General features: G+C 37.9%; 1 protein-coding gene across 1 annotated transcript; it reads left to right on the top strand.

Moving 5' to 3' along the window:
• The first annotated feature begins 9,828 nt into the window (after positions 1 to 9,828).
• Positions 9,829 to 13,070, top strand: LOC104414513 (probable inorganic phosphate transporter 1-3). The gene is made up of 2 exons (XM_010025657.3): positions 9,829 to 9,980; positions 11,122 to 13,070. The coding sequence occupies exon 2, from the start codon at positions 11,143 to 11,145 to the stop codon at positions 12,748 to 12,750; it is 1,608 nt and encodes a 535-aa protein (XP_010023959.2). The 5' UTR covers positions 9,829 to 9,980; positions 11,122 to 11,142; the 3' UTR covers positions 12,751 to 13,070.
• Positions 13,071 to 15,406: the final 2,336 nt, after the last annotated feature.

Below are 15,406 nucleotides of genomic sequence, written 5' to 3'. Positions count from 1 at the left end.
AACTCATGATGGATTTCAAAAATATCGATAAGATACTTGATGATGAAAAACATAGCATGATGTTGTTAGCTTCTTTACTAAAGTCATGGGAGTACTTTACTAATTCACTATTACATGGGCATACTACAATTACCTAGGAAGTGATAAAGTTTGTCTTATTCTCTAAGGAGTGGTAGAGAAAGTTATGAGATGATGGTCTTACGCAAGAGGTAGCGCAAGCACTAATATTTCAAGGTAGAGAACAACATCGGAGGCCTAGTGGCAGTAAAGGTAAAAGCATATTGAAATCATGCCACAGAAAGTCCAATGGACACGTGAAGTGCTTTGAGTGTCACGAGGAGGGGCACATTAGGAGAGATTGTTCGAAGCGGAGAAATAAAGGTAATAATCAGAATGCTACAAGCAATATGATGAATGTTGCCGAGGGGAGCACTAGTGATACAAAAGCTATTTCATGTGTGACTACTAGTTCGTTAGGAGACAAATAAGTGCTAGAGTCGGGGTGTTCTTATCATATGACTACTCATAAGAACTGATTTACTACTTACCAGACTGTAGATGGTGGTAGAATTCTTTTGGAAAATAACTTAATATGTAAGGCTGTGGGGATGTGGACAATTTGGATGTACAATGAGGTGGTGCGCACATTAACAGATGTGAGGCATGAACCAGAGCTTAAGAAAAATCTTATTTCTCTAGGGACACTCGATGACATTGGGTGTAAGTACACTACTGAAGCTGGAGTATTAAAGATCTCTTGAGATGTCATGATAGTAATGAAGAGGAAGAAAGTGAATACTCTCTAGTAGATTGGAACCACTGCAATTTCATTAGGTGAGTCAGATTTTAACTTGTCTCAGTTATGATATATGCGTTTAGAGCAAATGAGTGAGGCAAGTATAGCAATGTTAAGTGAAAGAGGGTTGTTATTGCATCTTTGAAAAGCAGTATCGAGTTAAGGTTACTACATTTATTAATTTGACCAAGCGACTAGTTAAATATATTCATTCAAATGTCTAAAGCCTGTTTTCAGTTCCTTTAAAAAGAGGTGCCCGATATATGCTAAAATTTATCGACGATTATTTAAGGAATGTATAAGTATACTTTTTGAAGTACAAATATGATGTGTTCGATTGGTTCAAAAAATTTAAGGCATTGATTAAGAAGCAATCGGATAAACTGATCAAGTGCTTAAGAACTGATAATAGCATGAAGTTCTATGGTAAAAAATTTACTGAGTTTTGCGAGAAAGAAGAGACTGTAAGACACCACACAGCACTTGAGACACTAGAGCAAAATGGCATGGCAAAATAGAAGAACGGAATTTTGCTTGAGCGAGCTCGATGCATGCTTTCACACGCAAGACTTAGCAAAGAATTTTGGGCAAAAGTAGTGAACATGACATGTTAGCTAGTTAATCAATCTCCATCATCTACTATCAAGTAGAAAACTCCTGAGGAAGTATGATTGGGGAAACCTATTGATTATTCTGGATTACATATATTCAGATGTCTTGCGTATACTTATGTGAGTGATGGCAAGCTTGAGCTAAGGGTAAAGAAGTGCATATTTTTAGGTTATACACATGGGGTGGAAGGCTATCAGCTGTGGTGCACTAATCCTAGATCACCTGGTTTTCTAATTAGCAAAAATGTGATCTTCAACAAGATTGTAATGCTTGAATAGAGGAGTTCTGAGACACAACCAACAAAGCAAACATAATGGTGTCGTTAGTAAGGTGGAGTTTTAGGTGGAGACTTCGAAGACCTCGAGGGCAACATAAGTTAGGATTGCAGATAAGGCTGCAATTCCTAAAGTCGATGCTAATGAACAACCAACATAGCCGCAGCACACTATAGCCACAGAAAGATAGAGATGGCATAAATCACAGGTACGTTATCATTATATAGATATTGTTTATGCATTAACTATAGGTGACAAAGTGGAAACAGATGAGCCTTCGTCTTACTCTAAGGTGCAGTGGCTAAGGGTTATGAGTGAAGAGATGGAATCACTCAATCAAAATCAAACATGGGAGTTGGTCAAAGTACCCAAAGCGAGAAGATTATTAGAAGTAAATGGGTCTTTAAAAGAAAAGAGGGCATTCTCAATGTCGAGGCAGCGAAGTATAAGGTGAGATTTGTGGTGAAGGACTATACACAGTGGAAGAACATTAACTATAATGAGATATTCTCTTCTATGATAAGACATACTTTTATTCGTATTTTACTTACCTTAGTTGCTGCGCAGGATCTTGAGTTAAAGCAACTAGATGTGAAAACTGCATTTTTTCACGATAAATTGGAGCAGTGAATTTACATGATGCAGCCAGAGGGATTTTCTATTTTAAGTAAAGAAAATCATATTGGCTTGTTAAAGAAATCTTTATATGGATTGAAACAGTCTCCAAGGCATTGGTATAAGTGTTTTGACGCTTCATGGCTAGCCAAGACTTTGAAAAGTCAAATGGATAGCTATGTTTATTTTAGGAGATTAGAGAATGATTCTTTGGTTTGTCTATTATTCTATGTTGATGATATGCTAATAGCAGCTAAAAATATGTCTGATATTAATGTGCTGAATAGACAATTAAATGTTGAATTTGAGATGAAAGATTTAGGTGCTGCAAAGAAAATATTGGGTATAGAGATTTTTCATGACAGGGCTACAGAAGTTTTACGTCTATCATAAAAGAAATATAATGAGAAGACTGTGGCACATTTTAACATACAGTTGGTGAAATTTATAAGTATGCATTTAGTGACACTTAAACTTTCAAATAAATTATCACTGCAGACTGTAGATGAGGAGAAGCATATATTCCGTATTCCTTGTTCTAATGCCATAGGTAGTATTATGTACATTATGGTGTACACTAGATTTGATATTTCACAAGTTGTGAGTGTAGTTGGTCGCTATATAAAGCATCCTAGTAAAACACATTAGGAAGCTATGAAGTGGATTTTCAAATATTTGAAGGGGATAATAGACTTGAGTATAATATATCAGAGGAATAGCAATGGCAGTGAGACCATTGGCTCTGTGGATTCAGATCAAGCCGATGACTTAAATGATTATAGGTCTTTAGTAGGGTAAGTGTTTACGCTAGCAAGTGGTGCAATTAGTTGGAAAGTGTCCTTATAGGATTACATTACCTTATCTTTGACTAAGGCAGAGTAAATGACACTAGCCTTTATAGCGAAGGAGGCAATATGGGTACGAAATTTGCTCTCGGACTTTGGGTTAGAATAAAAAAGTGTTGATATACACTATGATAACCAATGTGTGATATATTTGGCAATAATCCAATTTATCACGAGCAAACGAAGCATATCACCATTATGTATCACTTCATCCAAGTTGTTTTAGCTAAGAGTAATATTATTGTGAAGAAAGATGCTACAGCAAATAACCCGGAAGACATGATGACTAACTTTGTTCCTTTGATGAAGTTCAAGCTCTGCTTGAGCTCCATTAGCGTCTGTGGAGAGTAAGTGCATGTTGAGGCGTTGGAAGGACAGCATGAATGATAAGCATTATAACTTGGCTTCAAATATCAAGCCAATGTAGAGAATTGTTAAATTAATATATCGAGTTTGAATTCAAATATTGATTTATTAGCCAAATTTGTTGAGAAAGATTTTCCTAGATGGATTCAAATCTCACGCGTGGAAAACGTCTTCAACTAGAGGTGAAATATTGAATGCTACAAGACAAAAAGATTTGGGCTTATCTATTACTTGGGGGTAAAAAAAGGATAATGGTGCAAAAGGACAATAGAAAGGGTTTCCCGTTTTTCACATGCAGTGGTTAAGAACTTGTTGAAGCAGTGGGCCCAAGGTCAAATTTTTTACTTTGGGCACACATAAAACACCTAGATTTTTCCTTTTACAGAGTGAGCACCACACGGATAAAAATAAAGAAGAGAAGCCGCATGTCTAGAGGAGCCGTTGTAGAAGCCACGCGATCAAGAAAGAAAGAATGCGAAGGTCATATGTACACAGAGCAAAAAATCGAATGCTGAAGTTTTTGTTTTTGGCGTACGTAGAACGTTTTACTTTGAACTTGAACGCACGGTAATTTTGTATTGTGAGTTTACGTCCAAATGAGTTGTTTATTTATAAACATTTTGAATTTGAATTTAAATTTAGGTGCGGAAAACAGTTGAGTTAAGCGTATGAGAGATTATAAACCCTAATTCTCCAATTATAGTTGATTATTTAATATTGGCTTTTTTCGTGGACGTAAGTATTGCTACTCGAACCGAATCACGTAAATTTCTAATATCCTTATTATTTCTCGTTTATTTTTATAGTGATTTCATATCGACGTAATTTGGAAGATCACATCGTTTTTGCGTATTATATTTTAGTAGAACATTTCTTCGCGTTCCCACCTCAGCATTTGGAGTCCTTCGGGATGTCATGACAATCTAAACCTGACAACAACATGGGAGGTTTCGCGTAAAAGCTTCGCCATCAAACGTATTGGCTGGTAACCCGTTTGCGCGTTCCTGTTGCTGCTGGGAAGTTTCCTCAGTTCCTGTACGGACGGTAGAAGAAGGTATTGAAGTTTCGGCCTATCTAGCCAGTGAAATTTGAGTCAATGTCACACCCCTCAATAGGGGCAAACGAAATTAACAGTGTTCGGCTGGATGACAAAAGAAATATGGTCCACCGCCGTTAATGAGACGTCAGGACGAAGGTCCACATCTACAACCAAACAAATATTTAAAAAAACGGTCAACATCAATGTGTCACGGGTCTCGCTTGACCCTCACCACATTACCAAGAAGCTACGATGCATGTTCCTCGCACGTACAGATCATAGGAAGAATTACACAACCAACCATAAATATATTATATGAATATCAATTCATTCATAAATAATTTAAATTTTATTAATTTAGTTTTAAAATTTTACACTAAATTTTAATATAATTATTCTAATAAATTTTCACAACTTTTGACTCTCTATGTAATATCTTAGACGTTACTTTTTTATTGATAAATGATGCTTGTACGATTTTCGTTGCTCAGACTTATAATTTGTATATATCTAGTTTTACACCACCACACTTTGCGCCTCTTGATTTCTTAGAACTTTAGAATTATACTCTAAATTTCTCGCACATTCAGGAATAAAGGTTACAAAAATTAAAGAATGACAGTACGATAACATTTTCACAATATTCTTTAAGTTCTTACCCTTTTGGCTCTTCACACTCTAAAAAGGGGTAGAATAAAAATCTCAGAGAGAGAAAAACTTAACTTAGAAAAGTAAAAAAAAAAGATATTGATCTTAGTTAATGGTAAAATAATAGCCAAAAATACTTACCAAAAAAAAAAATAATAGCCAAAAATTGAGTAAGCTCTGTAGTTATATGTTAAAACGGAAAAAATAAAATAAAAAATAAAAATCCGTTCACATTGTATTTGAAAACTAATTAGTATATGCAATTTGTGTTCAATGGATGACGCATACCGGTTTAATTATTAGATTTAGAATAGAAGACAACAGATTTTCCAGAGAAATGAGAATTGAAATAGTGAATGGACTCAGGTCCTTGGATCCATTCCATACTAACTTTTGTGTCTCCTATTTAGGTCAAAAGGACCACGCCTGCCAAGGTGGGAATGTCGAAAGGTGAAGACAGCTTCCTTTCAAATAAACCCATCATTTCCCATTAGCCAAACATTTAGCACGAGCCGTGTGAATTAATTTGCACGTAATTAAAGAAAAAAATGTCATTTTTCTTAAAACCTTAGTATACAACCCATAACTGAGCCCAGTAACTTCAAAGATCATGAATGATTGTGTGAGAAAACTCAATCACTTACAATTTTTTAGGTCACAAGCGTAGTATATTTCATCTATTACTTACAAAATCATGCACATTTAACTTACAAGAACCGCTTAATTGGATGGTCAACAACATAATCTGAAAAGAAGCTTTTGATCACGCAAAAACTCAGATGCCTCATAGGGTTGAAAATCTGTTAGTCTGAGCAAGAAAAACGTACATGCTTTGAACCTAATTTTACTCATTCCGCTTTTGCATCCTCTAGAAGCCATCATTCGGCAGTAACAGTTGACCACGAGGCCGACATTTTACCCACTTGCAATGCCTAACCCTTTTTATTTTCCTTTTAGATCAGATGAATTGAGTTTGAGATCCGCTGTCTTGGAGTGCTCAAGAAAGAACACAGATGAATAGCGAGAGTTTTGACTCTATATACTACTTGGCGTGCCCGTATGACATTCTGAAGATAAGATGTTAGGGAGGCTTGAATGTGAAAGCTTTCCGAGTTTTCAAGTCATTGTCGGAGAGTTACAATCATATTCTGCCACAAATATCAACCCCAAATCGTACCAAATGATGTCGTCCATGGGGCAAGAACGATCTCGACAAAAAATGCCAATCAGGTTTCAGTAATTTATGCGTAGAGGCTTGCTTCAGGGAACACAGAGAGAATAACAGCAACTTAAACAAGGACAGAATGTTATTTTTGTTGGTGAAAGCAGAAGCAAAGTGGGGAGCGAGAATTAAATGTTTGTTGGCTTGATATCATTAGAAATCTCAATAGTGGTTCATGACACATTTATTCTAAATTAATTTTCATCTCATAAAATATCCTAAACTAATATGATGAATTTATTCTTCGTACACGCATTTTGCTTCGACGCGGTAGCGGAAACTTGTGAACAAGTTTCACAATATGATGTTAACAAGCCAACTTCAGCATCTTGCTGAATCAAGGTCAGCTCAAATGGCCAATGAAATGAGTTCGGTGATGAAATGTACGCGTCCATGGGTGTCCTCTTCTGTTTGGGTAGTCACTGATTGTCGGGAAGTTAAATAGAAAATTTGTAGAGAATATTAACGTGGCCTCACTTATATGCGGTCATAACGCTAAAATTATATATTATTCAGCCTGTTTTGAGAAGTTGCATTTGAAGTCCAGGTTTTCTAATCATCCAGCAAATTGATCGAATCTTATAATGATCCCTACGAAAAGTTCGGCTTCTGAATTCACATTGTAATCTTTGCTTTGCATGCTACTCGTATATTAATCATGACATTCCTGGTTACAACAATTTTTATGGTAAATACAATATTTAATTAACTGCCACTAATTAAGTTTGTTGAATTGTAAATAATTGGTTGTGCGGCTAATCCTAACACAATGTTTGTGTCAGAAGATGTCGTTTTTCATTTCTCTTGTCCATCGATCCTTATTTCTGTCTTTGTTCCCTACAAAGCACAATCCTTATTTAATATTTTAGGAACAATATTGAACATTTTCATACATTCTAGAATTATATTAAACACATACCAAAAGTCCCGGACCACATTGTACAAATTAAAGTCAACGATGACATTGCATATTAAATTAAAATTTAGATACCATATTACACATTGAACCAAAATTCAATGACTATTTGTGTCATTTACCCTATCTAATATCATCTACTACTGTCTTTTAACTCCCCACAATAGGTTTTTACCCCTTTAGGATTGGTGCAATTGGTTAGATGTTGGAGATCTCTAGCTAAAAAACTAGAAGCACCTATTTGAATCTCACAAATTGCATGCGAACTCATATGAATGAGGCCAAAAATTTGGACTTAACTAGTTCATGAAATTTGCATCATCTCCTAGGTAGCTAAATTGGGAAAATTGTCCAAAAAATCTTAAATCTATTGAGCTTTTGTCAATTTAATCATAAACTTTTTAAATTATGTCAATTGAGTCCATTTGGATAAATTTGGCAGAAAATCACCGAAATGGATGCTAGCCATCTCACGCAGCATGGTTGGGACTAACATTGATAATTTTTAATAATAACTTAATATTTTTTTTGAGCCATCTTTGGGAAGGTGGCAAAGTCAACCTTGCCATCTTTGGGAAGGAAATACTTTTTTATTAAAACAAAATAATCCTAAATTAGGCGGTGTGAATGTTTTTTTATACTCATGAATCATTGATCTTGCCCTCGTCGATTAAAAATGGATAATTCTTTTCCCCATGATTGCGAACGTTGATTTTTCTAGATCTTATGTACTGGGCTACAATTATGCATTTCATTTCTATAATTAGTAAAAAGCACATTCAATTTGCTTCTTCTTCTTCTTCTTCTTTTTCTTTTTGAAAAATCTGAATAATACATAAATCCTCACCAAAGGCTCGGCATACTAACCCCAATAAGATGATAAATGATTGAATATGCGAATTTAATAACTTTTGATGAAAGAATTTTTTTGGTAAGGAACTTTTGATGAAAGAATTTAGTCTCTAACGTGTTGAAAAACATAAAATAAAATCGACTTTGCTGTTTTTCAAACCTTGCTAACCATTATCATGACAATAACTGATCTCTCATAAGATTCACTCTCCTACATACCTTTGTTGGAAAGTTCTAAACATATTGTGTGGCTATTAATTTAATTATAATTTTTTAATTGTGTTAATTTAGTTTTGAATCTTTTGATGATCTACTAATATAGTCATTCCGATCTAAAATTGCTGATTCGACAATTTTTGTAATTTTAAAAAAAAAATTCTGAGTTTTTAAATTATTTTCTTCTTCTTCTTTTTACTATTAAGGCTTTACAAGGGCCGTTGGCCACTTGCTAAGGCTTGGCGAGGGCAGCGAGCTCTCGCCTGACAAGTCATCGAGCCTAGGCTAGTGGCTAGTGAGATGATTTTTTTTTAAAAAAAAAAGAAGAAGAAAAGAAAAGAAAAGAAGAGAAAAAATAAAAAATAAAAAATTGTCAAAATTGTCTACATCAATGCTGACTATATCATATAAAATGGTTGGCGTCCACATCAATAATTTATGGCTAAAATTGATCGGGAGGCCTACATTGACAAATTGTTAAATATTTATGACTACATCGACATAATTAAAAGGTTTAGGTTTGAATTGACTGCCGCAAATTATATTTAGAATTTTTTGGACAATTTTCTATATTTTCACTGGATGGCATCATTTCCGTTAAATATGTGGGCGATTGCCCGTAACATGGATTCTGGGGTTTCTGTTTTACAATACATAAATGTCTTCTACGAAGTCCTTTGTCCTATAATAAACTCCATTAGAGTATATGCAAGAAAGATCCTTCAAATACCATCAGAGCAATACGAGGGAGAACACGAATTCTTTAGGACAAGGACGGCCAAAAGGTAATGCAGCGAAAGTCAGAGATGACCAGTGGATTTATTTCTCTTGCTCCTCTGGACTTACTAAATTAATTGGACAGCTTCTTTTTTATAGTTAATCAACAAAATATATATAAAATCACCTTACAAAACTATTATCGAAAAGTTTGTACGTACTAAATAAGTACATCACAAATAATCATTTTGATGACCTCAAACAATTTCTTTGTTAGGTCACCCACAAAGACTTCATCATATAAAAATCGCCACATCAATTTTCACAACCACTCACTCACTTGATTGGGCCGTTACCCTTGACTTTTCAACAGTTCTCTTTTCTCCCTTCATTGCAATCATCTTTCGTTTTTCTAGGTTCGAGTTACAATAATCATATACATAATCAATCTCCATTCTGTTATAAAAAAAAAAAAAAAAAAAATCAATCTCCATTGGGGTTATACTTCTGCCTTTGTTCTTTTCCTTTGAAGCACCATGGTCAACAATGAATGAAACCCTCCTGGCCCTGGCTTATCGTTTCACGCGGAGAAAGAAGAAATGTCTTCAAAAGTTTCTCTCTCTTCTTTTGTTCTTTTCCTTCTGACGTAACGTTGAGAAGAGAGACCTGCCGCGAGCGAAAATGCACCACTTGAGCTGCCGCGACGACTTAGAATATTGACGCAAACACGGGTAGACACGCCAATGTTGACTCGGTTTCCAGCAGACCAAAGAAGCCTTTAAGTACCCGACCATTTCTGCTCCAATTGCACTCTTCATATCCAACTTGGCATCAGCACCATTCGTCGACTATCCTCAGCTGGTCAGTCTCTCTCTCTCTCTCTCTCTCTCTCTCTCTCTCTCTCTCTCTCTCCCTCCCTCCCTCCCATGAGTGGCGGACTCCACCGCTAGGTTCAGAGAGATCTGCCTAGTAACTTTCTGCTTCTCCTTTTGCATGCACAATCATTTTTCCTCTTTTCTTTCATTAATTATAATTGCAGTCGTAAAAAGACAAAGGATGGCTTTTTTTTAGCGACCATCAAAGCCCTTTTTTTTTCTCTGCTTGTCATCATATCTCATACTTCTGGACTCAACTGAAGCATTTTGCGTTGCATGAACAAATGATGGTGCTCAAGCTCGTTCCTTTCCTGAGATCAGTGATAGATATGGAGCTGTTGAATACGCTTAACTGTTCCTCCCAACTTTGTCTTCTTCGATAAAACCAACAATAAAACATAAAGGCAAATTTTCCCTTCACCAAAACCAAATGGAAATAATCTCCTCTTGCACGAACAAGTGGGCTTTGGTATGTTGTAATTCTTGCCTCTGCACTCCTTTTAGAGTCTTTTGATGCTTGTTCTTGGCAAATCCCTTAGTAGCAGACTCTCCTGTTAACTCGGCTACTTGTTTTTTTTAGAAGAGGGTCTTAACAATTTGTGACAACTTTTCCTTGCAACTTTTCTGCTTCTTTTAGTCTGAATTCTGGAGCATATGATAACTGTAGCTAAGAAGCTATCAGCAGGGTCGACACGAAACATGGGTTTCCGGTAATCAAGGGTTTAAAGATGATTAAAGACCCAGAGTTGTTGAAACATTGACTTCAGAGGTCACACACAAAAATCTAAACCGTTTGATTGGGCCATCTTTTTCGGTCTTTTTGATGATTCAAGTGTCCTACCTAATCATATCGTTCATCGAACATCTTACGAAGAGAGAGATTCCACGAATCTGAAACTCATGTAATACGTTAGCCTTTGTACAAGCTTTGGAAGGCGTGTCAAATTTTCACTCCTCTTCAACTTGGTTCACTTGGCTACTGAGAGTTAGAGGATTGTTCATAATTAGCCTCTTGTTTTGTTACGTTTTGACTAGACGCGTTCAATTTCTTGTAATTCTGCCACTGAAGGTACAAGAAGGGTATGATGCGTTCATTAAAACCACTAAAATGATCTTTCATTTGACAGAGGTTAGTGTGATTGCCAGTCATGGCTCGAAACCAACTGGGGGTACTTGATGCGCTTGATGTGGCCAAGACACAATGGTATCATTTCACCGCAATTGTGATCGCCGGGATGGGATTCTTCACCGATGCGTATGATCTCTTTAGTATATCTCTTGTCACCAAGTTACTCGGCCGGATATATTACTTTAATCCCGATTCTGCCAAGCCCGGCACTTTGCCTCCCAGTATCGCAGCTGCTGTTAATGGTGTCGCACTGTGTGGCACTTTGGCCGGGCAGCTCTTCTTCGGGTGGCTTGGTGACAAGTTGGGACGGAAACGAGTCTACGGCATAACTCTGGTCCTCATGGTTGTTTGCTCCTTCGCCTCAGGGCTCTCGTTGGGCCACCAGCCCAAGGGCGTTATGGCTACCCTCTGTTTCTTCCGGTTCTGGCTTGGGTTCGGCATCGGCGGCGACTACCCGTTGTCTGCGACCATCATGTCTGAATATGCCAACAAGAAGACCCGTGGCGCGTTCATTGCTGCGGTCTTCGCCATGCAAGGATTTGGGATATTGGTTGGAGGGATCGTGGCCCTCATCGTCTCGAGCGCATTTGATCATGCATACAAGTCTCCTCCGTACTCAGTCGATAGGGCAGGCTCCACTGTTCCGGAAGCCGATTACATCTGGAGGATCATTCTGATGTTCGGGGCAATACCGGCCGCTATGACCTACTACTGGCGAATGAAGATGCCTGAGACTGCTCGTTACACCGCCCTAGTGGCCAAGAATGCGAAGCAGGCGGCAAACGACATGTCTAAGGTGTTGAACGTTGACCTTGAGGCCGAGGAAGAGAAGGTGCAAAAGATTGCAGAAGAGAGATCCAACAACTTCGGCTTGTTCAGCAGAGAGTTCGCTCGCCGCCACGGGGTCCACCTTGTCGGGACCACCACCACTTGGTTCTTGTTGGACATTGCTTACTACAGCTCCAATCTCTTCCAGAAGGACATCTTTAGCAAGGTGGGTTGGCTTCCCCCCGCAAAGGAAATGAACGCAGTTCATGAAGTCTTCCGCATTGCCAGAGCGCAGACCTTGATTGCGCTCTGCGGCACCGTCCCCGGATACTGGTTTACGGTTGCTTTCATTGATCGCATCGGAAGGTTTGCTATCCAATTAATGGGCTTCTTCTTCATGACCGTGTTCATGTTCGCGCTCGCAATCCCTTACCATCACTGGACCCTGAAGCCAAACCACATCGGCTTCGTTATCATGTACTCACTGACCTTCTTCTTTGCCAACTTCGGGCCCAATGCCACAACGTTCGTCGTGCCGGCGGAGATATTCCCCGCGAGGCTCCGGTCAACTTGCCACGGCATATCAGCAGCGTGTGGAAAGGCAGGGGCAATCGTTGGGGCCTTTGGGTTTTTGTATGCTGCTCAGGGGAAAAAGGAGGCAGATAGAGATGCTGGTTACCCACCGGGCATTGGAGTCAAGAACTCATTGATCATGCTCGGCGTGATCAACTTCTTCGGGATTTTATTCACTCTATTAGTCCCTGAATCAAAAGGAAAGTCGCTCGAGGAGCTCACGGGCGAAAATGAGGACGAGCCCAGTCAGACAGAGCTGTCCGCTGCAAGAACAGTTCCAGAATAATTTCAACTCCCAAGTAACTTGGTGTCGAAGAACAAGAAGTAGAAATCGAGTGCTGAAGAAACTTGCTGTGTTGCTGGATTTTACCTAATCAGCGTGCCTGATGAATAAGTCTATTAGAGAAACTACAGTATACATTGAAGAAACATTAGAGGGTGTGTATAGAAAGTTCATGTAAGGTATAGGAGTGAGTTTAGTTTCCATGTTTTAATCTTTACCGCTCTACATTTACTGTCCTATGCCTACCTGATGAGACATTCCTGTATCCTTTGACGTTTCTCCGTTTTTCAATCCAAATGAACCAGCATCAGGATTCAGTACTATGGCATTGAGGTGCATCAGTTTCAGTAATGAGACCTTTGACTGTTAGGCGGAATCTGAGCTTTGCTCATCATAGGCATATCTGCAAATGAAATCCTAAAAACTCCAACTCAGAACAAACTGAAATAGCTCAAGCGGAATAGCATTACAGGTAAATGCTAATCATGTCGTTGGAAAACTAAAGTTGGGGCCCAAATCAATCTGGATTCATTCGTTTCGCTTGTAAATTTGTCGTGTGCTGAAACCAAGGATGAAATCCGCCAAGGTCTCAAGTTTTTTAGTTAGCTGCGGTATCGTGGAGGACGGTGGCGTTCCATGGCTGCGGATCATCTGCTTTCCCCATTCCAATTCTCAACCTCTCCCTCGCGGCTCCGGAATCTAAGTTGATACAATGCCTTATCCCCCGGATTCGACAAAGATGAAGGGTGCTTAGAATCACGAGAAGAGTCAACGCTCCATGGTCTCGATGATGTGTGAGAAAGATGAAGAACTTCAAACAAGATCAAATGATCAACTCTGAAGATGATTTGTATTTCAGAATGATGATCATATCATTGTATCTTAGTACAACTGAAAGACAGAATGTGAATACAATTTCTTTGTTCTATCTTCTAAGAGCAATTGTACTTAACTTGCTTCAGCATTACAGACTTGAGCTGTTCTTCATTCTCTGTAGCTCTCTTCTCTTAGTACTGAAATCTCTTCAGCATTCGTTGATGATCTTGATACCTTGTTCAACTCTTGCGCTTCCTCTCTATCTTCTTTCTATCAGTTTTCATTATTTCTTATGTAAAGCAAAGCAGAGTATTTATATCAGGATATGTAACAGAACTTGGTTACAGAGGAAAACTGAATATAGTAACTACTTTAACAGAAAAGCCTAGTTGACTATGTTAAAGACTTTGGCGATCATCCGAGTCATTGATTTTGGCGATCCGAGTCATTGATTCCTTGAGCATCTTCGTTCATTGATCGTCGATCCAGGCTGGTCTTCTTTATAAGATCTTTGCCACTGATTTGACTTTATGACTTAGCGATTCAAGTCATTTGCTGGCGATCCGAGTCCTCTGTTTTTGCTTTGCTGATTTGCCGAATCCTCGAGTCCTCTGTTTTTGCTTTGCTGCATTGAGCATCTTTGTTCCATGTATACTTAACAATGTGAACGAGCACCTTTTCACTTGCGGCTCCCGAAACGGGTCGGGAAAAGTAATGAAGTAGACAACCATTGACTTGACTGAGATGATATGCTTTGACAAAACAAGCGTACCCATTCAGCACACCTTTTTCAGGGCGCGTAGCAAAATCTAGTTTACACATGGAGCACGAACACCGGTGTGATCAATCATGTTTTAGGAAATAACCGCCACTTTTATCACTCAAGTTCTTGGAATATTAGAATTTATTCAATAAAATGATATACAAAATCACACACGTTAAATGGTAAGAACCGCCGAATTCAATAGTCGAATATAATCAAAATATTATCAAGTTTCAATGCTTCTAATAATTAGACGCATGCATCTAAGTCTCTTTATTCACAAATTTTTGTAATTTTTTATTGTGTTGTTGTTTTTTAGAGTCATTGTTAGGTGAGTTCCCTAAGAGTCTGTTCAATTTTAAGCATTCAAATAGTTTTTGCTTTTGTTTAGCACTATCTCTATAAATAGAGTTGTAATCTCTTTGTAAAGGCGGGCATCGGTTTGGGTATATGAATATATGAAATTTTCCTCGGTGTGAGGTAATATCTTTGGAAAGTAGATAACTCATATCCTAGATTTTTTATCCTTATAGAGTGAATTACTCATTGGTGATGAGCGAAGTAGTCTTTTGTCCTTAGCTAGTGGTTTGTCCTTTATGCTTTGGTTGTGAGTTTCTTTATTTCGAAGTCCTTTGTCCTTGGCTAGTGGTTTGTCCTTTGAGCCTTGGTGATGAACTTCTTTGATCCCAATTATATTCCCTAGTTGGTGGTGTGTCCTTTAAGCCTTGGTGGTGATCATATATTGTCTTTGATTTGCACCTTGCCAATACACACTATCCTACAAATTACATTGTTGCTCATCAAAATTAAATCACCACTGGCTTTCTCATATGTGTGGAACCAATCTCTATTGAAACACGTGATATGAACATGTCGAATCTAAAACTAGTCATCATCGACACGACAATCTAAAGACAAAACCGTAAGAACATTGTTTGTATCAGCTAACTTGTTATTCTTCTCCAAACTAGCTAAATTGAAACTCTCCATTGACTTCTTCTCCTTAGCCTTGAGTAAATAACACTTATTTTTATAGTGTCCAAATTTGTAACAATAGTAATACTCTACCTTGTTCTTGTC

The sequence above is a fragment of the Eucalyptus grandis genome, chromosome 8 (genome assembly GCF_016545825.1).
Source record: "Eucalyptus grandis isolate ANBG69807.140 chromosome 8, ASM1654582v1, whole genome shotgun sequence".
Lineage (NCBI taxonomy): Eukaryota > Viridiplantae > Streptophyta > Magnoliopsida > Myrtales > Myrtaceae > Eucalyptus > Eucalyptus grandis.
Note: the sequence above shows the minus strand (reverse complement) of the source record. Positions and strands in the feature narration are given on the sequence as shown.

Bases quoted from the DNA above. Each gene is read 5' to 3' on its own strand.
- LOC104414513 (XM_010025657.3), top strand. From the start codon at position 11,143: ATGGCTCGAAACCAACTGGGGGTACTTGATGCGCTTGATGTGGCCAAG.